This window comes from Pelecanus crispus, chromosome 18 (genome assembly GCF_030463565.1).
Source record: "Pelecanus crispus isolate bPelCri1 chromosome 18, bPelCri1.pri, whole genome shotgun sequence".
NCBI lineage: Eukaryota > Metazoa > Chordata > Aves > Pelecaniformes > Pelecanidae > Pelecanus > Pelecanus crispus.
In genome coordinates, this window is record NC_134660.1 from 1,234,853 (window position 1) to 1,260,630 (window position 25,778).

General features: G+C 49.4%; 1 protein-coding gene across 1 annotated transcript; it reads left to right on the plus strand.

The window, feature by feature from the left end:
• The first annotated feature begins 2,074 nt into the window (after positions 1-2,074).
• HOXB1 (homeobox B1) lies at positions 2,075-3,752 on the plus strand. The gene is made up of 2 exons (XM_075722977.1): positions 2,075-2,687; positions 3,427-3,752. The coding sequence occupies exons 1-2, from the start codon at positions 2,075-2,077 to the stop codon at positions 3,750-3,752; spliced, it is 939 nt and encodes a 312-aa protein (XP_075579092.1).
• The last annotated feature ends 22,026 nt before the right edge of the window (positions 3,753-25,778 follow it).

Here is a 25,778-nt window from a genome sequence, read left to right on the forward strand (position 1 = left end):
ACTCTGTGCCTTCACCGCAGAGCCGCCTCGGGTCCAGGCTTCGGTTTGGCCCTCGCTGCGCTGAGCTGCACAGCAAAGCTCCCCCCGCCGCCCCGCAGCAGGGAGCTCTCTCGGAGCTAATTCCCAAACTCCAGAAGACAGCTGCATTTTAATGACATAAAGCATCCCCTTAATGTAACAGTGGAGTTGAGATCACGGTGGAAAATTATCAGACAATACGAAACAATTGATTCAAGGACGAAATAAACATCTATCCTTTTCTTTTTTCATTTTACACCCATAAATCATCCATTGTAAGCATCGTTTAAATATAATGCATTCAATTTAAACGCGAGTGCAACATAATATAAAAAGCACTCCTGGAATCAAATTAGAAACCGGTTTCTCTTGCGAGGGGAATGACATGAGAGTTGCTTTGAATCTTTATAATCACTTTCGGTTGTTTTATGCAAAAAAAAAAAAAAAAAAAAAAAAAAAAAAAAAAAAGGAGGTAGCGAGTTTCAGAGAACATTGTAACCGAAAAGGTTTTCTTCTTGAATATCTCAGCATCAGCAAAGTCGGCAGAATAAATGAATAAATAGGCACGCGGCTCTGGAAGTAGTTTTCTCCTTATTCTTTTTATTGAAGGACGAGAGTTGGAACTGGCTAAGCCTCGCGTTTTCTCTCGGGGGGGTTTAAAGAAGGGAGGAAGGTTGATGCCACGGCTGCCGGCGTTGCAGCTTCTTACCCCAACGGGTTGCATCAGCCAAACCTACCAACTAAGGACGTGTTTCTGCCTTTCAAAGTGAACTTTTGGCCTGGGGGGGAAAAAAAAAAAAGAGCCCTCCTGGTTCTCCTTAGAGGCTGAATAACCAGTAAATATCCTGACAAGTAACAAATGACTGTGGGCGTCATATTGTTGGGTGCTCTTGTCTCCTTTCTGCTAACGAGTAAATAAACGTTGCCTACCTATGTTTCCATTCTGTGAGCAGTGGAGTGGCCGCCCTGATTCAGTGTCTTTCCACCTACTCATCAGCTGGACTCTGCCAGGGGAAAGCTCCAGCCTGACCACAGATTCGGGGAAAGACCAAACCAGCTTTGCCATGGAAAAGCAGAGCTTAAAGTCCCAGCAGCGGTTAAAGCCCTCAGAACATCTCCTGCTTTCAGTAGTAAACGTGCAGATGGGTAGGTGCACGGGTGGGTGGGTGGACAGAAAGATAGGCAGGCGGACACACGGATCATTTCTAGTTCCGTTCCTCCAACTGCTAAGCTGGGCATGGTATTTCTCCGACAAAAGACATTCTGTCTTCCTAACTTTATTTCATCGCCTCATTAGAATATTGATTTAATTACATTGCTTTTACCCACACTGGCCCTAGACACAAAGCCCGTGTGGCAGAATTAAAACGCACGGAGCCTGTTTTTCTTAGGCGCTTTTATTGGACTCCTCAGCCCAGAAAACGCCAAACGTGTTCAAGCCACTTTCGAGGGAAAAGTTTCGAAACGAAGCAAAGAGCATCCCTTTGTGCGTGGGGGAAGAGCAGGCACACCGCCCTACCTCTTCTCCCTCTGTCTTTTTCTCCCATGGAGCTGGGCTTGGGGAAAACCTTCTTTTTAAGTCGGGCCAAGGGGAAGTTCTGCCGAAATGGGCTAATCGCGTAACTCGGGGGCCTTTTTAGCACTTAAAACAGTGGTGGGTAATTCTAATTCTTCCCCCAGCCCCTCTGCCCCTCCACCTCCCCGCACCCCACCTCCCTCCTCTCTTTTAAAGTCTTTGAGGAAAGATTTTGACGTATTCGTGTTGTTATCAGATTGATGGGCAGGGTTTGATTGAAACCCCTTTGTCATGCAAATGTCAGGGCCCTGATGGATGAGCTCGGAGATGGGACAAACTTCAGGAGCCCCTCGCTCATTGGGCTGGGGCGGACCACGTGGCCGCCTCCCCCTGCCCCCACCCCGGCCCCGCCGAAGGCTGCGGGGTTCGAGGGCCAGCGAGGCATGGAAGGAAGTTTTACAGCTTTGACATACTATCTAAAGGTTGTAGGGCAGGCGGAATCCCCCCCAAAACAGGCTGACCCTCCTCCATCAGTGGCAGATGGACAATACTAGGATGAACTCCTTCTTAGAGTATGCAATTTGTAACCGTGGGACGGGCGCCTACCACCATTTAGAGCAAAGCTCCCCTTCCTTCCCCTCCTGCTCAGGTAGCCCCGCCAGTGACACTTTGAACGGGGACGGGCGCTTTGGCGCGGGAGGGAGCGCGGCCGCGGCCGCCCACCTCCCCCCGCAGAGCCCCGGCTACCACCCTCCCTCCTCCGGGCGCCCCAGCCCCTTCGCGGGGGCTGCCCCCGCCGCCGGGTACCCAGCCCAAACCTGCAGCCCCGGCTACGGGCACCACCAGCTCTACCTCGGCCAGCAGGACGCGGACGGTGTGTACTTCCAGGCGGCCGGCTACCCGGCCAGCGCGGCTTCCAGCCTCGGCTCCTTAGCCGAGGGCTACTGCGGGGCGGGGGCGGCGGCGGGGCAGTACCAGCAGCAACACCTTTACGGGCAGGAGCAGCCCAGCTACTTGCCCGGCGGTTACGGCAACCCCTCGCCTGCCTTAAACGAGGACAAAGACCCTGCGTGCCCCTCCGGGCCGTGCCCCAAGGCCGGCGCCACGCAGACCTTCGACTGGATGAAAGTGAAGAGGAACCCGCCCAAGACAGGTGAGTCGGGGGGCGCAGGGCCGGGCGAGGCTGCTCCCCGCCCGGGGAGGAGGGAGGCGGGGGGCAGCTGCCCACCCCGCAGGGGAAGGCTGCCTTCCCCGGGGCTGGTACCCGAGCTCACCGGGCTGGCCTTCCAGGGCAACGCGGGTTTGGTTTGCTCGGGGGCTTTGCTGGGTGTTTTTAACCACCAGCTCGGCGCTGAGGCAAAGCCAGCTAGAGGTTTTCCAGACGCATCTGACGGAGGGTCCCCGAGCTCCGTTTCCCGCAGGCCCGATGCGATCCGAGTCCAGCTCGGAATAGGAAACGCTGCGGGCTTCCTGCTTCTGCCACAGCCGTGGCTTCCATCTCCCCCATTGTTCAACTTCCTTCTCCACAATCTTCCTTAAATCACGATCTTCCCTCCTCCCCCCATCATCACCCTCGCCCTCCCCTTCCTCGCCTTCCCACGCACGTTCACGTTTCACGGCAGTCTGCAGGGACCCGGGGGCGATGGTTGCAGGGGAGGGGGGGCAGCGCTGCAGGGGTGGCCTGGCCCCCCAGCTTGCACCCCGGGGCTGGGCAGCCGGGGGTCGCCGAGGGTCCGGGCGGGAGCAGGAAGCCCCGGGCGGTGGCGGGACCGCTCGCCCGGAGAGCGGGGGAGCGGAGCGGGGGAGAGCCCGCACCCACAGCCCCCCCCCCACGCCCCAGCGAGGGGATTGCTCTGGCTGCTCCTGCCCTGTTGGTGTTTGCTCGTTAACAGCCAAAGTGTCGGAGTACGGGCTGCTGGGCCAGCCCAACGCCATCCGCACCAACTTCACCACCAAGCAGCTGACGGAGCTGGAGAAGGAGTTTCACTTTAACAAGTACCTCACCCGGGCCCGGAGGGTGGAGATCGCCGCTACCCTGGAGCTCAACGAAACCCAGGTCAAGATCTGGTTCCAGAACAGGCGGATGAAGCAGAAGAAGAGGGAAAAGGAAGGTCTCGCCCCGGCCGCTGCCTCCAGGTCTGCGAAGGAAGCGAGCGAAGCCTCGGACCAGTCCAACTGCACCTCACCTGAGGCCTCCCCCAGCTCCGTGTCTTCCTGAAACGCGTCCCCGCAGGGGCACAGGGACCAGCCCGGGGCTGCCCTCGGCGGGCAGCTGCTCCCTGCAGACCCCGACAGACACACAGGCACGAACACGCACCCCACGCACAGCCCCGTCCGCACACAGGCGCGGGAGCACAAGGCCACGCTTCCCTCCGAGCAGCCCCGCCGGCTCCGGCCGCCTCCACGCCTGTGGTACCGATCCTCCCGCTCGCGTTTCTCTCTCTTAATTTATAGACCCTCTGTAAAACACGGGACTGCAAAGGAGCGGCCGTGGCCTCGTACACCCCTCGCGATAGGCGTTTGTCTCAGGGACGTTTCTCCCTCTCCCGTCTCCCTCCCCTATAGGAACTGCACTTTCACCCACAGAAACTGTAAAACGAATTTAGTTCTCCCCCGCTTTAAAAATGTGCACAACGACTTTTGCCTGCAAGAATCCTACGTTTGATGTATTATTCCTCCCCGCGATATTGTAAAAAAAAAAGTTTGGGGTATTTTTTTTTTCTTTCCCTTTGATTTCCTGCGTGTATATCTCGGGCCGAGACCTGAGGTGCCCAGGATGCTGGAGGCCTCTGCAAAGACCCGAACTAACACCGAGCGAAACCGCAGCTCCTCCGCCACCATTTTGCACTATGAGCTCTTTACAGGGTTTTTTCTACACGCTCCGCGACTACGACCGCTGCTGGTCCTGGGGGAGGGCGGGTTGTGCTGTCGGGGACAAGGGGACGAGGCGAAGGCTGACCTCGGGGGACTTCGGGCAACGGTCAGTGTCGTAGGAGGTGTGAAGGTGGAGGGGAACAAGGCTGCGGGGGGGCCGCGGGGCTTGGCTCCCCCGGCGCTGCTGCACTGGCTGCTATTTATTGTACGGCTCCGTAGCCTGAAGTCTTGGAGCCACTGCACGGTTCCTTGTGCCCCCGCCCTCTTAGGCTTATCGGAGTCCGAGAAAAACACGATTTAACCATGGCTAAATTGTTTCCCTTCCCCACGAGAAACTTTAGGGTAGGCCGAACTGGAAACCACGGCAACTTTTGTTAAAAGATTGTTTTAAAGAGAAAAAAAAACGTTATCGAGAAAAAAACCTAGCGGTTTCTTAAATCGGAGTCTCCCATTTCCCCTCCACCCCCTTCCCCGTACTCTGTATGTCGAAATGAAACTACCTCAGCCTAATAAAGTTTACTTTTTTCCACACGCAAGTCCTCTCCACTCTAGGCGAAATGGAAATCTCTCCCGTCCAGGGAAAGGCGCGACACGGGGCGGCGGAGGGAGGAGGAGGAAGGAAAAGGTCTGCGGCTGCTGCCCAGGCTCCCGAACAGCCCGCCCGCCCCCGCCTCCTGCGGGTACCCTGCGCCCCCCCTCTGGGCACCGGCAGCGGCAGGAGCGGGCCCGGCGCTCGCCGCCGCCCCGGGGCCGTTCCAAGCAAATCTCCCGGACGGGAGCGGAGCTCCCCACGCGGGGGTATTTTACAGCTCAACGAGGCCTGATGAGAGCAGAAAATCATCCTCATCCTCCTCCCCCTCCGTGCGAGCGTCCCGGCACGGCAGCAGACCCGCGTTACCGAGGCAGAGACGTGGACTGGAACGGACCCGGGGTCCGGGCGGGGGGCAAAGCGAGTTTCTCGTTTATACGGAACATTCCGTGAGGCCGATCCACCTCAAAACCAATACGAAGCGTCGCTTTAGTTTCCTCCCTTCAGCTTCCCGAGGCGGCACCTGGAAGTGTCTTTTCCACAGTATAAGTGACACAGAGACCCGTTCGCAGGGGGATGGAGCCCGCGGCCCGGGGGGGCCGGGCGGGGAGGGGGGAGGCGGCGAGCCCGGGGATAGCTCTGACCTTTTTACCTCGAAACGCCTCTGGGATTTCTAAACAAGTAAACAGAGGGGCTGCCAGGAGAAACTATTGTTCTGGCTTCGGCAAATTTGCAAACCTTTTCGGTGGGGGCGTGAGCGGGGCGAGGAACGAGCGAAGTACCTGCTGCGGCGGCAGCCGGGCCCCGCACCCTGCCCGCAGCCCGGCTCCTCCGGGGTCCCCGGGCGGCAGAGCATCGCTCTTCCCCGGCGGTACAATCTTCCCCCCTCTCATACACCTCTCTGGCTCGAAAGAAAAGATTTCTGAGTGTCCAATTAGCTCAGAGATAAGGAAAAAAAAAAAAAAGAGGGGGAAAAGGTGAAAAGAGGCTTTTGTTACACTAGCAGTTTGCAAAACATGAGGAGGGGGCGGGGGGAAAGAAGCGCAGGCGGCCAGAGTGACTTTATAACCTGTTGGGTGTGAGCCAGCCTGGCCGGGCCTGGCGCTGGAGCGGCGCGACCGAAGGCTTGCTGGGAGCGGGCCGGGTCGCGCCGTCCCGACGGAGCAGGGCGTTGTGGGGTCCCGCCGAGCCCATTTTCGCCCCCGCTGTTGTCCCCGGGCCCCGCTCCGGCCCTGCTCAGCCCCTCGCTGCCAGGTGAGGCGGGCAGCGCCCGGCCGGCGGCCCCGTAGGAGCGGAAAGGCCGGCACAAAAAGGAGGGCACGGCCGTGTCAGGGTGTCGGGCACAACAAAGGCTCCCGGCTCCCATTTGAAACTCAAAGGCAGGCTCCGGAAGAGTCCGCAGGGCCGGTGCCGATGCGCCCTTACATATGGGACCCCCTCCGGGCTCCCCCGCAGCCCATTCCCTCTGCCCCCTCGCTGCCCAGCCGTGTTTCTCTAACAACGATCGCCGCAAGCAGCTAATCTCTTCCCCCCCCGGCTCTCCCTCCAAGTTTCTCACGCTCCCTTTTGTCTCAAGAGCCCGAAACCCACTGCTGTGAAGCAGGAGCCCGCTGGAAAGGCCACGCCAGGACACCGCGGCTGGGGGTCCCTCGGCCGGTGACAGATGCTCCTGCGAAGCGGTGAGGGACACCCGTGTCCGCCCCACACCCCGAGCAGCAGATAAAGAGCGGGCACCGGTACTTCAGTACCCACGCAGGTACCTACGTATCCATACGGGACACGAGCGCGTGCTCCTCGCCACAGTCTGTCGGCGCAGACTACGCGGGGAGAGGCACATGCGAGTCCCCGCAGGCCCGCGTGCAGAAGTCCCTATCGACACCTGGCCCTGGCGCCATAGTCGGACCTCGTCACAAATATGAGGTCTACACACGCTCCTTTGTTTTATATAAATGATACAGGACGATGTGGCTATTTCTAATCCGATACATTCCCATATCTCCGTGTGTGTCTCTCTGTGCGTCCCTGGTACTGCATTTTTCATGAGGAAGAAAATTAGCCAAGTCCCCCTGTACACTCACACACAAAGCCACGTCTTAATGGAGATTTATTCTTTTAATATCCCAAAGGAAGGGGAAATTCCCAGTTAAAGACACATAACCGTGTAAATTATTAATGGCAGTCGCCGTGTTGGAGCTGTTGTCCCCCTGTGGGAGGAGGGGACGGGGCAGGGACACCCGGAGCCCCTCTCCTCTGGCTCTGCTCCCAGCGCAGAGCCCCGAGGAGCGCGCCGGCGCTCTGGCCTGGCGTGGCGGCTACTCCAGGGCCATCTGTTCCTTACCCCTTGGTGTGAAATGTTTCTCCTCTCCCTAAAGCATTTGTTCGCACAATGTGAGGCCCTTTTGATCTCAGAAGAGGACATTCTATCAAAAAATAATAATAATAATAATACCCTGAAGACTTCCTTACTTTCAACTCCACTTTGCTGGCTGCTATTAACTCTGCTCCCGGAGCCTCTTTGCACTGAAGGTGTGAAGCCTTCCCGGGGGTCTCTGTCTGGGGACAAAACCTCCTCTCAGTGACTCTGCTGTGGCGGGGTTGGGCCATTGCCGGCCCCTAAAAGCCTTTGATGCCTTGAAGTGGAGGAGAAGAGGGGAGGAAGCCTTCTGGGTTTCTCCAAACTCATTTCACACAAAGAAATTAGTCGGGGCCACCTCTTGCCCAGCTCTCAGCAAAACCAGAGCAGGACAAGGGTGAGATATTTTCATCACCCAGCGAGCGAGTCAGAACTGAAACAGAGTTTGATCTGTCTTCCACGAGTGCCCCCAAGGCAGCAAGGTGCCCGTGCACCTGCTTACGCACTAATGCTGCCGAGGGAGTTGATACACCCTAAGTCGGGTAAACCAGGAGGGATTTTCATGCCTGCTAAGTTTTCTCAACGTTTTGACATGAATGCATTTTTAGGTGTCACTAAAATCCCTGGAGAACCAGGCAAAAGCCCTGCAGCCGTGGGAAGCGCTGGGTGAGTGCAGCGGCCCCCAGATCCCCACGGGGCAGGAGAGCTCGCACACCCGACGGCCCTTCCCCGGCTCCGGGGACTTCCCCGGCCCCACAGCCCCGGCAGCACGGTCGGGCTAGGTTCTGGGAGCCAGGCGTATGTGTGTTTATTTGGATTATATATATTTACAGACAATGTATTGCACTTGTATTTGTATCAAATATAGAGTATATTTATTTTTCAGGATTGATGCTGCATAGGCCACCTGGATTTAAGGTGGGGGACCTCCGATCTGCTGTCCCATGTGCGACCCCAGCTGTAAAATGCTCCCGGCTCGTTACGCTGAAAGGGCCACCCCACGGTGCTGTCCCCTTGCTCGCCCCTCTGCCCCCCAGCCATTCGCTTCCACCAACACAGATATTTCAGTGCCAGTCAGCTTCAGGGTTGCTTCAGCCTCTTAGGCAGGTGAAATGAGGTCTGGGGCAAAGGGCTTGGGTGGAAGGAACAATTGCAGAAGTGAGTGTACAAAATGTTTCCTTGCTCTTCAGAGGCCTCACCTATCCTTTCAGTTTACACTGGTCTGACAGCTCCATTTCAACCCCAGCCTTCACATGGACTTGTTCAATATTTACTCAGGCTGATGGGTTTGCTCAGAACTTGCCTCCGTCAGCCTTGCTCTGCCGGGTTCCCTTCCCCTCGGGCCCAGGTTCACACAAAGTTCAGCCTGAAATGAATTCACCCAAAGATGGGCCCAGCTTGGCCTGAGGACCAGAGATGGGGTCAAGCCTGGGTCTCTGCATCCCAGCCAGCCCTCACGAAGGCCAGCACTCAGCACTCCCGGCCAGGAGGCTGCTTTGAAAAATTATTTGGGGTTAAAAAAGAAAAAGCACTGGGCCAGGGAGGACACAGCAAGAAAGGCAGGAGCTGCTTTTCAGTGCAGAGAGCACAGGTCAGCCCTTCCGGGAGGGTGGATAGTTCATGGACGTTTACTCTGCCCGGGGGGCCGGTGTGACAAGGTACAATCCTGCAAACGCAGTACAACCATAACAACTGCAGCAGGGGGGAAAAAGGGAGATATATATATGTATATGTGTGTATATATATATAAAACCCCATGTATTTATATAAAGTATAAAACGCACACATATATATTGCATGTGATATACTTCAGGAATCAATATTTTTATACGTAAAAGTATATTCGACGGCAAGGGACTGAAACCTAAAATGAGTGAAATTAAGGCTGATTTGTTTCTGCCTGATGCCATGACAGGGTAGATGGCTTTAGGTAACAGCAAGCTGAAATCTGCCTCAGCAAGAATAACAAAACACTTTCCTGAAAGCCTCTCATCAGGAGAGCAAATCAAAATTTGATGCAAACCAGAAATATTGCACAGGGGCTTATTGCAAAACCCATACGTGTTCCCATTAAAAAGAAGAAAGACAGAACCACAAGGCAAATCTGAAGCGGCTCCAAAGGACGTAACAACTGGGTCGATAGCCAGGGCAGCTCCGTGGCCGACCCTGTGGGGTGACTGAGGGAACAGGGGTCAGCTGGGGATGCTCCCAGAGACCTGAGATGTCTCAGGGACACGGTGGGAGCCGAACCTGCCCCTGTCCGGGGCGCTGGGTCTCTGGTAGAGCCGGGGAGACTTTTGTCTTGGGCACCTGCTGCCTGTCTGGGGGCTTGGCAAAGAGCTTGTGCGAGTTTCCAGAGCGTTTGGGCTCAGACCCTGGGGCAGGAGCTCCCACCTGAGAGCTGAAGGGTCTCAGGGAGGGCAGGGTTTGTCCCCAGAGCCTGCGGCAAGAACTTCTGTTTGAGGACCTACAGCCTTGCAGGGTATTTGCACCCTTGTAATACGTTGGCAGAGCATCTGAGAACAAGGGGAATTTGAGGTCTATATTGCGAGTCCGCACCCCTTTCACACAGGACTGCCAAACAACCGTGTGTGAGGTACCTCTTAAACTCAGACATGAGGAAGGTGAGCTACCTTTTAGTGGCCATAAAGCTAATCCGATGAGATTTAATGGATTTGTTAATGGCTATAAAATTCTGGAGGTTATCACAGTCCCTGTTGATTAAACAACCTGGTGAGGTGGCAAAACACAAGCGCTTTGGTCGCAGGAAAAAAAAAAAACCAAAACCCAAATGGGGACGGTGGGGAATCTCACACGATGCTCCTGCTCCTCCCTCCGAGAGTTAGTTCAGTGGAAATATTACCTTGTGGAAATCTTACCTCGGTCTGCCTTTATTTAATTTCTGCCTTCATTCATAAACTCCGCCCGAATTACTTTCTTCGTATTTCCCTCTCCCAGCTCAGCAGCGGGTGCTTGGAGTCCCCAGCGGGTTTTTGTCCTCGTCTTCACAATCTTTTTGCTTGAGACAGCAAGGCACGGAGCTGCATGTGGGAAGACAGCAAGAAGACAGCGTTACCAGAAAGAAAACAACATGCCGCTTATTTCAAATAGGGAAGCTGGCACTGCAAAAAAGACGGTAAAACAACCTGTTTCTCGTCCAAAAACAGTGTCTCTCTAACTTTTGCTAAGAGTTCAGAGAGTCCCTTGTTTTTGCCAAGCTAAAAGATCAAAACCACCAGAAAAAAGCCTTTTCCAAAGAATTTCCATAATTTAGGTGAGAACATTTTCCCTCAAACAAAAAAGTGGCTCTTAAACTCGGTTATATCATTAATATGTCTCGGGGAAAGGAAGGAATTTTTAAATTGTTTTAGTTACTATACAGAACGTTTCTCTGTGTGAGTTACTCTGAACGTGACACACCTGAAGATATTGGCATTGCTGGCATGAAAAGGAGCTTGAAATCCAGTTCCCGATTTGAACCCCTTTTGCCCCAACGCGTGCGTCAAACGCCCGCGGGTTTACCGTGTGTCGGCACACCGCGCAGCCCGGAGACACCGAGCCTAGCGGGGTTACTATAGAAAATGATACGAGAAAAATGCTTCCTTAATGACACTTTAATTGTGTTTCCTACGGAAGGATTCGAGGTAGTTCACATTTAAATGCCGACTGACAGAGTGAGGAAAATACAGCTCCTTCTAGCAGCCGGGGATTTTTTCAGGCTCTCGCATTTCAAAGGCGACGCCGAAGCCTTCCTGATAAAGCACTCCGGCGCGGGCAAACAAAATCTTTTTTGGAGCAATGCTGCTAAACGCCGCGCTGCTCGGAAGGACGGCTTGGAGCTGCCGGCAGCTGGGCTGCAGTTGGCAGGAAACCGGGCAGCGGAGCCCGCCGGAGCCGGGCTTCCCCCGGCGCCGGGACACGGCCCCGCTCCGCCGGCCCCGCTCCGCCGCCCCCGCTGTCCCCGCCCCCGCCGGCCCCGCTGTCCCTGCTGTCCCCGCCGCCCCCGCTGCCCCCGCTGTCCCCGCCGTCCCCGCCGCCCGGTGCGGGGCACCTCTCCGGTGAGCCGCAACCGCCTACCGCGGCCCAGCCGAAGGGGTGAGGAACGGGGGGGGCGGGGGGAGCGGAAGCCCTTCCCGTTGCCTGGCCCGAACCCGTTTCTTCAGCAGTTTCCGAAGGATAAATCTTCTCCTCGCCAGACTTCCCCCAGCGAAGCGGGCGGGTTTGCTGCCTTCCAAAATGTTTTTCCCAGCCACCCTCCCCTTTAATGTATTACCCTCTCTGAGCTGAATGGCAAAAAAATTGTTATTTTCGTGCGTTAAAACTTGTCCTAAACTATTCTTCAATAAAAGATCAAAAGTCGTGGCAGCGCTTGTCTCCCATAATTATTTTTGGAGCGGATCTTGTAAAGAAAAATAAGTTTATGAGAATTATTCTCCGTTTTCTCTTTGTCCGTTTGCTCTGTGAAGGCTCTCTTCTCTTTATTATTAATGGATTTGGCGAAGCTTTTCCCGCAGTTTGGAGGAATATGCTAGCAAATGAAAGCATCTCGTTGATGGATGAGGAGCTGCGCTTTAAATCAGTCCCTACTGATACAAATTATTTTAATATGCCCCTTTTATGATTTATTTCAAATTTATGAAGTAGCGAGCTATGTTGTAAGACTTGATTATGGAGGCTGGTTGCCTACAAAGTTCTAAAGTCTTCTAGGGGAGCTTTTTTTGAATGGCTCATTACAAATTCAGTACATTCACAACTGTGTTGCCAAGGCTGTGCATATCAAGGAAAAGTAAATCTTTTTTTCCCTTGACCCATACCCTGCCTCTCCTCCACGCTGGAGAGGAAATTGATAGTGCCATGAAAATCAGCAGGCATTCTTTGTGCCTTTAATATTGTTTTTGCTGCTCCATCAAAAAAAAACCCCACAAATAGTACAATCCAAACACAAAATCTTTGTTTTCTCTCAAGATAATAAGGGGAAGAAGGCAGGGAGAGACTGAGATAACATTTTGTACTGTGCGCGCTGTTTCCCAGGAGGGCGAGGCCCTCGCTTTGCTGGGTGCTGTGAAGGGGACACACGTTCTGCTTCGTGCACCTTACAGTGGCAGGCACCAGAGCTACCATGGCTGGCTGGGCTGGCCCAATGGCTTCTGCCCTTTGCTGTAGCTCCTGCAGCTGGGAGGGAAGTGACATCCCTCAGGTATGCTGGACCAAGCCCGTCTGACTGTTCCTGAGGACACGACAGTCGAGTTGACCAATTCCCAGCTGCCGAGGAGCGTGCTGGTGCTGGAAGCCAGCGCACAGCAAGTGTTGCCTGCAGGAGGGGTGGTCTGAGCACCCCCTGAGGCCAGTTTGAGCGAGGTCTGTCTGAAGTCTGAACATCTGGTGAAGGTGGTCTGAGGTCGGCTGGCTGGTGCTGTACAGCATGGACCGAGCCCGAGGGCAGGAAGCTGCAGCTTGCGGGCAGTGCCAAGCTGGTGAGGGTGAAGCCCTCTGTAGCCTTCGAGTGAGAGGCAGAAGCGGGTATTTATTAAGGACCTGAATTTTTGCAATGTCTTTGACCTGCTGTGTTAAACTTTGTCCAGTCATACATGAAATACACCAAGAGCCCTCTTTTAACTAGCCTGCACTTTTCTGTCATCATCAGCACTGGACATAAATCAATTGCACGGTCTTGGCTACGAAAGGTATGACTGGAACCTCATCTGGCTTGCTTAACTGTCTCTGTGCCAAGGCCTCAGTACCCTGCTGTGCCAGACTGTATTCCAGATGAAGCACATTATATTAACTGTCTTTGGTGGTCATCATCTCTCAGTGAGGAGAAACATTCATGGAAGCACAAGAAGACGATACATGTTGCTAAACTAATGCATTTGATGCGTGTAAAGTATCTGCTCAGCATCTGAGTGTCTTTTGGGCTCTGTCTCTGCAAGATCAGAGTATTTCAGGTCAGTGTCAGCATCATTTCAACAGCTTAACAGTCTAAATTTTGTTCCTTCTGAAGACCTTTGTACAAGTTTAAAACTCAATTCATAAAATTGGCCTTGTACCAGCTACTTGAACATAAAAACTTAACACAGTGATCAGAGGTCAACAGCATCAAGCTGAAACTGCTGGTGTTTCTGCCAGTAAATTCAGAGCTGCGTATCCCCCCATAGTTTCCTTGTTCTTGTCCACTAAATGGAGAGCTTGTGAAAGGTGCCAGTGAGAGGGCCTGGGAGAATGAGCCCTTGTGTTTGTTCATAAGGTGGGGAATGGCAGGGGAAGTTTCACCCTGCCAAGGTTCCTTCCCTTCCTGATCTCGAGGAATGGGAATCCAGTGTCAGTAATTCACTTATCTCTGTGCCAGACAGTATCACTTGCAATGCGTTTTGCTTATTTATTTGTTTATTCTTTTTTACAGCAAAACCACGCTTCTGCTTGGCTTTAGACCTGCTGAACTAATTTTATATAACATCAGAGAAAGTTTATTCTCAATATCTACCAGCTGGGTGAAAGTCAAGCAGTAGCATCAGCTTGCTGCTTTCCTGTTCTCAGGTATGTCCAACATTGCTAAATTTCTACTTTTTGGCTAAAGCGTCTTCTATGGTGTGGTCACATTACTGCGTAAGAGGGGGGAAGCATTCCAAGGACATTTACTCACTAGCTTATTTAAAACATCAAAAACATGGAGGTTTTTTTTTTTGTCTGTTCAGTTCTTACAAGACAAAAGAGACAGAGATGGTTGCAAAACTTCTCCTGATATTACTGCAAAAGGTTTTTAATAAAAAAATAACAGCAGAGGCTCCCAGCAAGATAAAAAAATTCTCCTTGATCTGCTGATAGGAAGGAATCTACGAGAGTGGCAGATCAAAGGGAGAACAAAGGCCAAACCTTGGAATAAGAAAAGCAGTTATGTCTCCTCTTCTCCATCAGTCCTCAAAGTTATATCTCCTTCCTATGTTCTTTGGGGCAAAAGATTTCCTACAGTAAATAATTTCCAGAAATTCAGTGTTTCAAGTAGCACAATAACCCAAGGAACTTGGGGAAAAGGAGGAGGATTGTTTTTCATAATGCTTCTTGGAGGCTCCACATCTTTCAATTTCTTATCAGTTTTGAAATACAAGGCACAAAGTCTCTAGCACCATTGGGACCAAAAGGTTATCAGCATGTAAATACCTGAGCTGGAAAGACATGTTTGAGAAAGAACAGATAACATTTTAAACATACTTATAGCCCGCATCCTTTCCAGCTTTTATCCCAATTTCACCTGAACTTTCACAAGTAAAGGTGTGCTTCTAATAACCCAGCAGATAAAAAAGGGTTTATCTCAGATCAAGAGCAATAGAACCAGCATCGTGATCAGCTCTATTATTTACTTTCTGTTAGAAAGCGACAGCCAGCTCTTTCTTTTAATAAAGAGTTTTTAAACCTGCGCCTGAGAATGTGAAACTACTGGCCAATGGTAACGGGGCAACCTGTGTAACCGGGGTTTTACTGTTATCTGTGACAAACGAGGAAACTGAAGCAAAAGAAACGAATGTGGCTTTCTCTTTCCCACACAGGGGCAAAATCAGAAAGGAAAGCCAGGATTTCTGGTTCTCAGAAGTAACCACTAGACAATGTCAGTTCTTAGAAGAGCATAGTTCTTTCTACCTGGAAAGGAAACACATCAGCCCAGAGGCCAAGACTTTTTGTCAGAATAGGTAAATGAAAGCTGAAAGGGCCAAAGGATATTTTCAAATGAGGTAGAGAAAGAAACCAGCTCACATACTATTTTCTCCTTATGTGTGGTAAATGCCTTTATGTTAAAAACTGGAGGGGAGGGGCTTGGTTTGTAAGGGAACACGCACGAGAAAGCTGTACTTCCCATTTAAATGCTGGGTAGGCCTTGTAGGATTTTGGAGTACTTTAGGAGACTGGAGGCCTTGCTATTCAAACTGGTCTTAGAGCTGGCAGGGTGAAAGAGTCTCCAGGAACTGGGCCATAAGGGCCTCTTGAATTAAGAACTAATCAACTTACAAACCCAGTGGCAAATGTATCATTTGCACTGTTGTCTCTAGCAGCCTCGGACAGCAAGGGCAGGACTCACTTTATTAAATGTGGGTGTTTGTAACAACATCACCTCTGTCTGGGCCGGCTTCCCTTTCTAGTCACTGGAACTGCAGTGACTACGGAGAGCGGAGCCAGGGCACCATCCATCTCCTTCTAGAGAAGGTCATGTCCAGTCCCATGAATCACTCCCTAGATTTCACTGACTGTATTGACTAGCTCTCTGCTGACTGTAAAGAGCTTCTGGACAACCAGCTTAGATGAAGATGGCTACAACCTAGGCAGTGTTCCCTCCTTGGAAACTGCGGTGCCCTGATTCTTGCTGTAAGTTGGCATCATCCGGTCAGCTACAGACTCACACAAGGAGAGAGCACAGTCTGCAGTGGGCGACCCATAAACCATGACTGTATCGTAACTTTTTTAACCTACAGCGGAGTGATGAGAGTGTATAGAACCATCTCAGATACAGGGAAATGAGACTGACTTAAATTCACCTTTTCCCCCTCCCCTTCCATCCATGCAGAAATGGAGAAACCGATACCCAGACGAGGCTGATCAAAATCCTGGTACTAAATCGTGCGTCAACTGAGTGTGTCATGATTTGCACAAGTTTCTTACAAAGGGAAGATCTGGGAGATCACATGCTGCTGATGGCATCTAGACCAATGCAAAACTGGTCCCTATAGTAAATTCCCTACTTTTTTGCCCAGTCAGCTTCATAGTATGTCTCATAAATCTCTGTTTAAAAGAGATCACATGTTAGTGTTTTATCTCTGGTATGTGCTACCCCATGTTTTCCCCACTCACAGCCTATTAGCCGCACACAGGTGGGGAGAAAGCAAAATAAACATTATCAAACAAGGGCATCAAATATTTAGTGTAGAGGTTTCTGAGTGCTTCACGATGAGTGGGACTGTTTAGATATCAGATGTTCTGCTGCCAGGTCAGATGAACCACTGCTGAGTAATGGCTGAGTTCCCCCAGCCACCTTTGGCCATCAGTGCATTATCACCCCTGCCCTTTAACTTTCTGTCCAGGGCAAGAATCACTTTCTTAATCCGGCATCTCAGCCTGAAGCTGTTTCAGCTGAGACAGGGGATTGTTTACAGAAGGTGCTGGCTCCCTCCCCTCCACCTGGTTTCTGTCTGGGCCACACTGTTAGGGATGAGGGCAATACATCATTTATCTTGGCCTCATTTCACAGGCAGGTCCTGCTGTCATTGTGCTGTTGGTGTCTGGAGGTGCAGCATCCTGATAAGCACGCTCTGCTCTCCGGTGGGTGAGTAGCCGCCCAGCAGTCAGCAGATGATCTGTGCTTTGCTTGATACCCCCCGGTGTACAGAGTGCTGCAGGACATGGGATCCAGCTGGCAGGGGCTAACAGGAGTTTATGCAAAAGGGTCAAGTGGTTCTTGTGTTCAAGGGACCAATAGATACGAAATAGGGGGGATTTCTTCCTCCCCCCCCCCATCCTAGCAGAAAGGTTAGAGAGAATGATGGGAAATTGTTCATGTCTTGAAGCTGGTTTAAACTCTGGTGTAACCCCAATAGAAAGTGTCTTTTGCTTTTCCAGGGACTTAGGGTTTCAGAAGCAAATGGGTAAGCTTTTTAATAATGGGCCAACTTTTTAATATGGACATTTAAAGTGATTGCTCTTAGAAGCAGTCCAAGTAAGAAACACTGTCTGCATCTGATAATACAGAAAAGGAGAGAGAGAGAAAGGAAATGTTCAGACACAGAGTTTTGTAGTTTATAAACCTTCACACTGAAGGGTATAAACTACCCTCTAACTAATGGGTGCCAGGGAGAAAGTTTCCTTGTGGGCAGGTGATTTGATAATTGCATTTACAGAGGTTTCTTGCACCTTCCAGTACAGCAGCTGGTGCTGTGTCTCCTGGAGGGAGTCTCAAACCAGAAGATACAATGGTCTGATCCAGTTCCAGATTCATGACGCTGTAAATCCTGTGCATCACTTCAGACAAGATGTTTGCTCTTTTCTATGCTCTGTCATAAGAAAGCCAGTGAATGGATGGTGATCCAAAAGCTCAGTTTAAACTGAACGTTTGCTCAGTGGGATATTGTCCAGGGTATTGCATGATTTTGCAGCCACACAGTTGGTTGCTGGCCTCAGATACATCTGTATTAAATTACTGGGAGTTCACTGTTTGTTATGGGGCAGGGGCGGCGGCACTGTGTACAAGGGACGATTATCCAAAGCCAATACATGGGTTGGAATGGGGTGGAGAGGGTGTGATATCTCTTTAGCAATAAAATCCACTCACATACACTTTAGTAGTCAGCGCTCTGCTGTCTTTTCCTCTCTGACAGTGTTTTTACCTGTGCAACCCTCATTCACCACTGTGAAAACATAGAACATGCAGGTCACATAGAAAGGACAAGGCAGAAGAGAACCAGGCTCAATGACTTTAAAATGGTCTATTTTAAATCATGCATGCCTGCTTCTCTCATCATATTGATTTCCCTTTTCTCAACAAGTGCTCTTGGCTGCTGAGAAGCTGGCCGAGGCTTTGAAATCTCTGAGTAACTAATATATTGTGTCAGTTTGCAGCATTTCATAGAGAGAAAAATGGCAAAGCAGGAAAGCAAGCCCAGACTGTTTGCTTAGGTTGAAAAAAAGAAGCTGTGTCAGTAGGATGACAAACATGGTCATCTTTCTAGCCCAAAAATGCAGGCTCATCTTGTTCATAAAGATGAATGTTATGGTTTCGACCAGCTGTTGGGTCACTTCACAAAGCATTGAACAGCTGGGCACGGTCTACCAGGCTTCAGTTGTATGAAGGGGCAGAGCAGGATTTACTAGGGTTAAGAGAGCTGGAAAGAAGAAGGGCTGGATCAGAGAAGAGTTACTGGTGTGAGGAAGGACTGCTGATAGCTGGCAGACTTGGCTGTAGACATAGGTGGGGGGGGATAGCAGAGAGTTCTGCAGAACAGGTCATTGCCAGTGCCAGATCCAGGGTTGTGAGATGACTGGAGTGGTCAGGATTGCTCAGGTTCAATTGCAGCCACCCTGGCAGCTGCAGAGAAAACCTGAGAGCCACCGGAGCAGCAGTCACAACTGAAGGGCTGCATGGTGCTCTTGCATGTCTACAGGCAAAGGACAAAGTATTCTGACAGCTAGAGAGGTGGACTCTTGTGGAGGTTAAATCTTCTCATTTCTAATTTTAGTGTGAGCTCATTTCTCCAAGTCAAAAACACAATTTAAAAGATTTAAAAAAATCATTTAGCTATGGGGCTGTTTGGTCCACCTGCTAGTCTATCTTTAGTGCCTGCTTATTCTTTCCGTGGCATACCTAAAGAGGGAAAAGCAACAGGGCGATCATGTATTGGTTTAGGATTTTAAATTGCTGCCTATCATAGTAATAGCTGAATGCCTTTTACATAAGAACAAGCAGCAATAGCAAATTGACCAGCAGACTTCACCAGAGGGACTCATCTCTGCTAACTTTAGATGCTTACAGTGTGTATGTTTTCATCCAATCCAGCCATCCAGACTCCTTTTATAGCTGGTGGAGAGCAGCAGGCACTTTGCCTGCACAGTTCAGCTAAACTCTGGCTCTGGAGGAGACAAGCTGCACCTTAAAAGTGCCTGCTGCCCTGGAGTTGTTATAAAGCAAGCATAAACCACCAGCTCAGAGGCAGGCATCTGCCACATCCATGATGACTCACCTGTAGTATTATTCATATTGCTCCCTGTATGGATGTACCAGTCTGCCTAAGGCAATATTTTTAGAAGTTGCTATAAGGCTTTAAATATTTTCTGATTTGTCCTTGATGGAGTTCTGAGTGAAAAAGGAGATTTTCTTTCAGAGTTGGGATGGTTTCCTTTATACGACCAAAGCTTTTGCAAGGAGAGAGCAGCATCTCCCAGAAATGGCCAGCTTCAGAGTTTGGGTGAGTGCCTCTGAAAACCTACCCCTTTCCACACTAACACTACAGCATGCTGACAACATTGAGAATTTGTTTTCTGAACACCTGATTTTGCAGACAAGACACAGATAAACAGCAACAGCCTCTCTTAATGAACACAGCAACATCTCCAGATAAACTGTCACCACTTATGTTGTGCCCAGCTTCAGTTTCACCAGAGGAGGAAATGCCTCAAAGCTTGTAAAAACACATTCCCCTCTTACCGTCCTCTTCCCGAAGTTAGAAACCACAGAAGTAGTTCTCTATGATGTTTTTTTGAATGAAGTAGAGATGAAGAGGTTGCTTCCACCTAATCTACCCATTAGGATGCACAAGGTTTTAAATTATTCCAGTTTCTGAAGTGTAGGTTAGCTCTAAGATCAGCCAAGTAGTTTGCAGTTCCTGGTTTACCACTCCGTGGGACTCCTGGACATCAGACTGTATGTAAGGGTATTATGTTTGGAAGTTTACTAGTATAAGCATCTGAAGAAGAACTGTTATGCCTCAAGTGAGTTGGACATTTTTAAGTCAATCCACAGAACTCTGAGAGCAGTATATGTAAAACATGTTCTTGAATCGCTGCCTCCACATAAGAAAAGACAAGATGGGACCGAAAATACCGTGCATCCTACACCACCTCCTGCTTCATGAGTCTCGGAGCTTGAAGCTGCAACTGTCACAGCTGCTGTTTCACCATAGATCAAGGGGGAAGAAGAAAATCCCAAACCTGGTCTTTGGGTGACAAGGTTGTACTGCCCTGCAAAATAGGAAACATTCTGGACTAAACATCTTTTTGCTCTTCTGTGCTTGAACATAAGGTCCTGGCTCCAGAAAACAGCTTCTAGATGCTATCGCAGCACACATTAACAATCAGGATAATCAGGAATCTGGAGACAGAATCTGTGGCTGTCACAAGGGCTACTGGTGAAAAAACCTGACATTTATAACAGACTTATACAGATAAGTTAATATCAGGGGGTTTTGGACTACAATCAAGAAAGCTAAGCTAACTATATTTATAATCCTCGTCTGCCTGGGGAGACTGGCAGTCTGACTTTCATTCCTGCTAAGGTCCCTTTACATAAATTCCTTTCACACACACTTTAGAGGCACTTTTTTTTCCAAGCCAGAGAATTGTAAAGGCAGTTTCATGTAAATGAGAATCAGGCCATCAGTATGAACATTATCCATATCTGCAAATGTTTGCCAAGCTTCAGTCCCCCTATAACATCTGCTGAGGAGAAAAAATTCATGGGCCTCAGCAGTTAAGGGTTTAGGCTTTTTTAAAAGCCACATCAAGGTCCTGTTAAGCTTTGTGGTAACTGTTAAGCTTATTGCCAATGAGTGCATTTCTTTGGACAACATCACAAGGAAATGTGAAATGGAGCAGAGATTAAAGCACGGGTGGATTTTGAAAAATGTAGAGACTGGTTTAATGCAACCAGGTGGAGACTGTCCAGTGCTTAGAGCTTTTCTAGGCCCCTTTGTTAAACTTCTTCTTTGAAAAGGAACTTTCCCCCATTATTCTCTGTGGTTTACAAGAGGTCAATGGAGCTGGGCCAATTTGCACGAGCTCAGAATCTAGTTAATTTAAGTGCAGTTTTCTCAGCAATGTTGTGACACGCACCTGATATTCACGCAGTTTTATAGCCTCTGAAGAGGCTCTGTCTAAAAGCTATATGTACCCTTGTTAGTCCTTTGTCTCCTCTTTACATGATTTCCTACTCATTCTGTTTCTTCCTTTTGTCCCTGCTGCATTCATGTTGGTCTGTAGCCAGAGCTCCTGGCTCCTCCATTCGTGGCTAAGTTTAGATGCCCAGCAAAACACGCTTGAAAGAGAAGAAACATGCCCCACAGCCGTAGTAGGCCTACCACCTATCTAGAAAGAAATCTAGGGCCTATTTTAGCTGGACCTTTCACAGGCAGAGTGCTCATTCCCTTTCCTTGCCTCCATCCAAATGTCCATCAGACTAATCTAGGCCCCTATCCACAGTTCTTTGACACTGCCCCCTCAGTGAGTGTTTGGAGCAGTGGGGCAGGGTTATACTGCTAACACTGCTGCCAAGAGAGTGTCATTCCCTGGTCATGCAGCATATTCCCATACGTGCTTTTCCACCCCAACTCCCCAGGCCATCCTGGAGACCCTGGTTTAACTGGACAGCTGGCAAGTCTTGACTGCTGCATCATTTTTGGTATTTACTTCCATGTGCCCATGTGCCATCACTGTGTGGAGACATGGTGACCATGGGAAGGGACTCTTGGAAGGAGGGATCTAAGGCAGGACTCCATTCAGGCTGTTTTCTTGTGGCTACTGTAGGCAAAATTGCCCTCTTCCCTGTTCCAACAGCTAGGGCCAGTGCCCCTCCTGTTGTCTGTGTACCTGTATCACCCACTGGGGTAGAATCCATGTTTCAGTTAATTGTGCTCACATGCCCATGTAAAGCAGGATTAGACTGACAATGTTGTCTTCCTTTGCTGTAAGAATAGTGTTTAGTCTGTAATTCAGTTCCAAAATGAAAGAACTCTCTTTCTTCAGATTGCACAGACCTATAATCTGGGATCCTAAAATTCAACCGCCACAGATTTTGTCAGTACTTTTCCAAGAATCCAAGGCCTCAGTCACGTTTGGCACTGTACTCCACCCTTGTACATAGACAAAATGTGAGGTTGGAGGCCAGTCCAGAGCTTTTCTAAGTGTGCATGGTGTTCGAGTTCAAATGTTGTTCACTTCTGCCCACAGAGACTGCATGGCTGTCAACAACCTCTCGGCAGGAATCTTGCCTCACTCTGGAGAAAGGGGATGCTGGGTCCTTGGCACAAACAATCCCATGAGCTGTGCAGGAATCAAAGCAACTCAGCTAATGAAAAAGAACACCAGTAAATCTCTGGATGTGTTGAGTGAGACAGCGAAAAGAGGCATTAAATGAAATCAGAAAAATGTCTGTCATGGCAGCTGAGGATGTGTCAGTCAGTCTGCTGGGTGTCTCTGCCCTTTGCAAATTCGCAGTGAAGATGCCTTCTAACGGCTCTAAATTCAGAAATTGCAATGAGGCAATGGGCTAGGATTTCGAACACGAGTCTTTCAAGGATGACGTCATTTTCCCTCCCCCTTCCCCAAATGCACATATTCCTCATCGCAGTTGTTTCTCTGGAAGATTTTTTTCCTTTTGGATATACCATCTTTCCAAAGTCGGGAGAAAAAAAAAAAAACAGGAAAGAAAAAAAGCAGGAGACATTTCAGAGGTGAAACTGGCCAGCTGGCAGTTGATTTATGAAGTGCTGAAAAGCATCTTTGGAGCTGTCATTTATCTTAAAGCTCTCAGCCTAAATAAACAAAGAGCCCCCCTTCCTAATTATAGTTACAGTAGAAACAACCCCAAAGCCTAATAGCTGGCATCTGAAAACAGCACCCTTCAGACATCCAGCCCACAGATGCACCCTAGTGGATCAGCGCTTCCAGCCCTTCCTGGATCCAGCTAACCTGGCCCTTCTCTCCCGCGCCTTCTGAAAGGGAAATCAGATCAAAAGCAACGGGGAAACCAAATCAAAAGCAACAGAGCCATCTCAGTCTTACTGAGGAATTGCAGATCCACAGCATACTGGCAAAGAAAACTTGCCCCGTCACTAGCACTAGATCCTACTCACACAGCAAAACTGCTCCCCATGACTTTGTTTTTAATATTGACTGATGCTGCATTTTTCCTCGGTTTTGCTGCATTCACCAGCCTAAGGGATCTTATCCTCCTGTTTCAGCTAAGAAAGGATAATAAGTCTTCTATAATTGCTGGTTGTCCTGTAGGGTTTGGGCTTTGTTTTAGTTTTCCATCACACCAAAGTCTTCACAGATGGAGTAAAAATCCACACTAGAAGGAGCTCTGCCTACCTTCTAGGAATAAATAGGATATGGAAGCATCTTGGCAGCTGACGACTCAGTGGCAGAAAAACTCCAGATGTATGGGCCTCAGCACCGATCTATGGAGACACATAGAGCAGAAATTCCTCTTTCAGAATTCCTTTTAGGACCTGATTTTCCTCTGGCTCTTGTTGTAGCAAGACTTCACTGTAGGAACAGGACTCTCTTCTCAGCTATTGCAAATAATCAGAATTCCACTGAAGGAAACGAAATTGCCCCAGCTGTACCAGCTGAAGACATGCCAGGATAGAAATATGCCATTATAAAAATAGTGTGATAAAAAAACTCTACCGTGTCCGTACTCTTCATCTCTCTACCTTCCCTACTGCCATTTTGCTTATATTCCCTGCCACACCGCTAGCATTGGAAAGCCCTGGTCATAAATAATGTTTACTTAACTACCTTTGGCAGCACATACCACATTATACAAAGATAAAATGCAATCAGAAGATAAGTGACAGACCAGTCCTAGTTTTCTCTGGTAGATTTCAGAAATGATATCAGCATTTTTATGATTTTATAATTGGGAATGTAGGGCTGGGCAAAGTGAGTTGCTCATAACCATCCAGCAAGCGGACCTGGGAGCAAAATTCAGATCTGCTGAGTCCCAGCCCAGTGCTCTATCCACTAGGCTGCAGTGTCAATGCAGCTTGCTGCTAAAGCATTAATACAGCAAATACTAAAGCACTTGAAAATACAAAATTAGGTAATTTTGTAAGAAACCACCTCTCCCTGAAAAGCTCCAGCAAACCCTTTCAATTTGGATAGCTAAGAACTTGAGCACCAGTTGAATGCAGCTGACTACGCTTAGAGAATCAGCATGAACGGAATGAGGCCAGAAACCATAGGTGATCAGAAAAATTCTGCATCACCAGAGCAAGTGCCCAGAAGAGCAAAAATGTATAGGCATATGAACCGGCTCACGAATTATTCTCATCAAGAGCAGTCTAATTCAACTCAGAGCCAGGCTGGTTCTAATTCCTAACTGTCTGAATCACCTCTGTGCCAATACCCCTAACCCCCTCCTGCCAGGAATGGTCCCCAAAGCACGCTGGCAAAAGCCAACATTGGAGATCTTCACAGCGGAGAGGCCAAGAATAGAAGGGGTCATAGATATTATATTTTCTTCCTGGATAAGGAGAAACTGTTTCAGGGGCTTAACCACAACCACAAGGATGCTTAGAGAGAGGTCCGACTGCCAGGAGCAAGTGCTGGAAGAAAGGCTTCCTCTCATCTCTTTTATTAGGGTCACTGTCAACCAGTAGCTCTTGCGGCACTACCAGGAGGGAGTCTAGACTGTCAGCTCTTCTTTCAAGGGAACTAAATGCACTACTAAATTAGATCTTTTTTGAGGCAGAAAGGTTGTTCTCACTGGTGGAGGGGATCAGCTGCAGTGCCACTTTCATAGCACTGGATGATGGATAAATACCCCAAATTGCTAGACTGTCATGGTTATAGTACTACTACTGTCTGTATAATACAAACAGACCTGGGATTCCCTCTGACACACTGGATAATTAGTTACCTTCCATCCTCCTCAAGGGCAGAAAACAATGCATTAGCAAACCTACGTTCTGAGTACAAATATTTGACAGCATCACTTTAACCTCTCAAAGCAGCTGCATATTTCTGTGTTCCTGCTCAGTTTGAACACATTCTTATCCATGTCTCTCAGATCTGCTTTCAGGGAGAGCAAGAGCAGTCCTTTCTCCCCCATATCTTTCTCTACACCCAACATCCCACCCTGTAATCTCAGTTTCTCCAAACTGCATGAGATTAAACACTTTGGTCTATCAGCATTGCTAAGACCCTCCATACCTTTGATCAATTTATAGCTCTTCTTTGTACCTTCTCCAGAATTTGTAAATCAGATAACTCCTCATATCTAACAGATAAGTGAGTGAGTCCAGATGCACCAGACTCACCAAGAAACCATAGGAGATAGCGTTAGGGATTCCACATGCATGAAATCTGGATCCTTGTCTAGTGGAAGATACCAGTGTTTTGGGACTTGTTAATTGTTGTTTTTTAAACACAGCATCCTGTATCAGATTATTTTTGACCAGAAGCCACAATTGCATATCTGATGGAAAAATAACGGGAAGGGGAGAAGAGACACAGACATGAGAATGAGGAATGGGAGGTATTTCATGGAGATAGGATAAATTGAAGTTGTCACTCTTCTGAGGGGGATTTATTGCACAACTTCCTTCAGAACACACGGAGCTCTGTAAGTACTGAATTGCACCTGCTCATTGTGGGTGCAAAAATGTGAAAGAAAGAGAGAAAAGGAAGGGAAGGGGAAAGAAAGGCAAAAGAGTTATTCTATTCTGCAAAGTCATTCTGGACTTTTTTGATTGCTTCAGTCTGTTACTGTTCTTGCACCAATTCAGCCTACCTATTACTGCTCACAGGAAGAGAAAGAACTGCATCTCTTCACCCAGAAGAAACAGAAGGAGGGAATTACCCTGGGCTCAATTGAAACTGCAGCCAGCAGAAATTTGTGCCTGATTTTCCCTCCAGCTGCGAGCCATCTGTAGTTATCCCTATTTTTTTTTTATCTGTAATAAATTGATAGCTCCAAGGGGTAAGCACACTGCAAGGCAGAGAAACAGATTTCC

Coding starts and splice junctions, on each gene's coding strand:
- HOXB1 (XM_075722977.1), top strand. CDS start 2,075: ATGGACAATACTAGGATGAACTCCTTCTTAGAGTATGCAATTTGTAAC. Junction 2,688..3,426: donor GAGGAACCCGCCCAAGACAG/GTGAGTCGGGGG, acceptor GCTCGTTAACAG/CCAAAGTGTCGGAGTACGGG.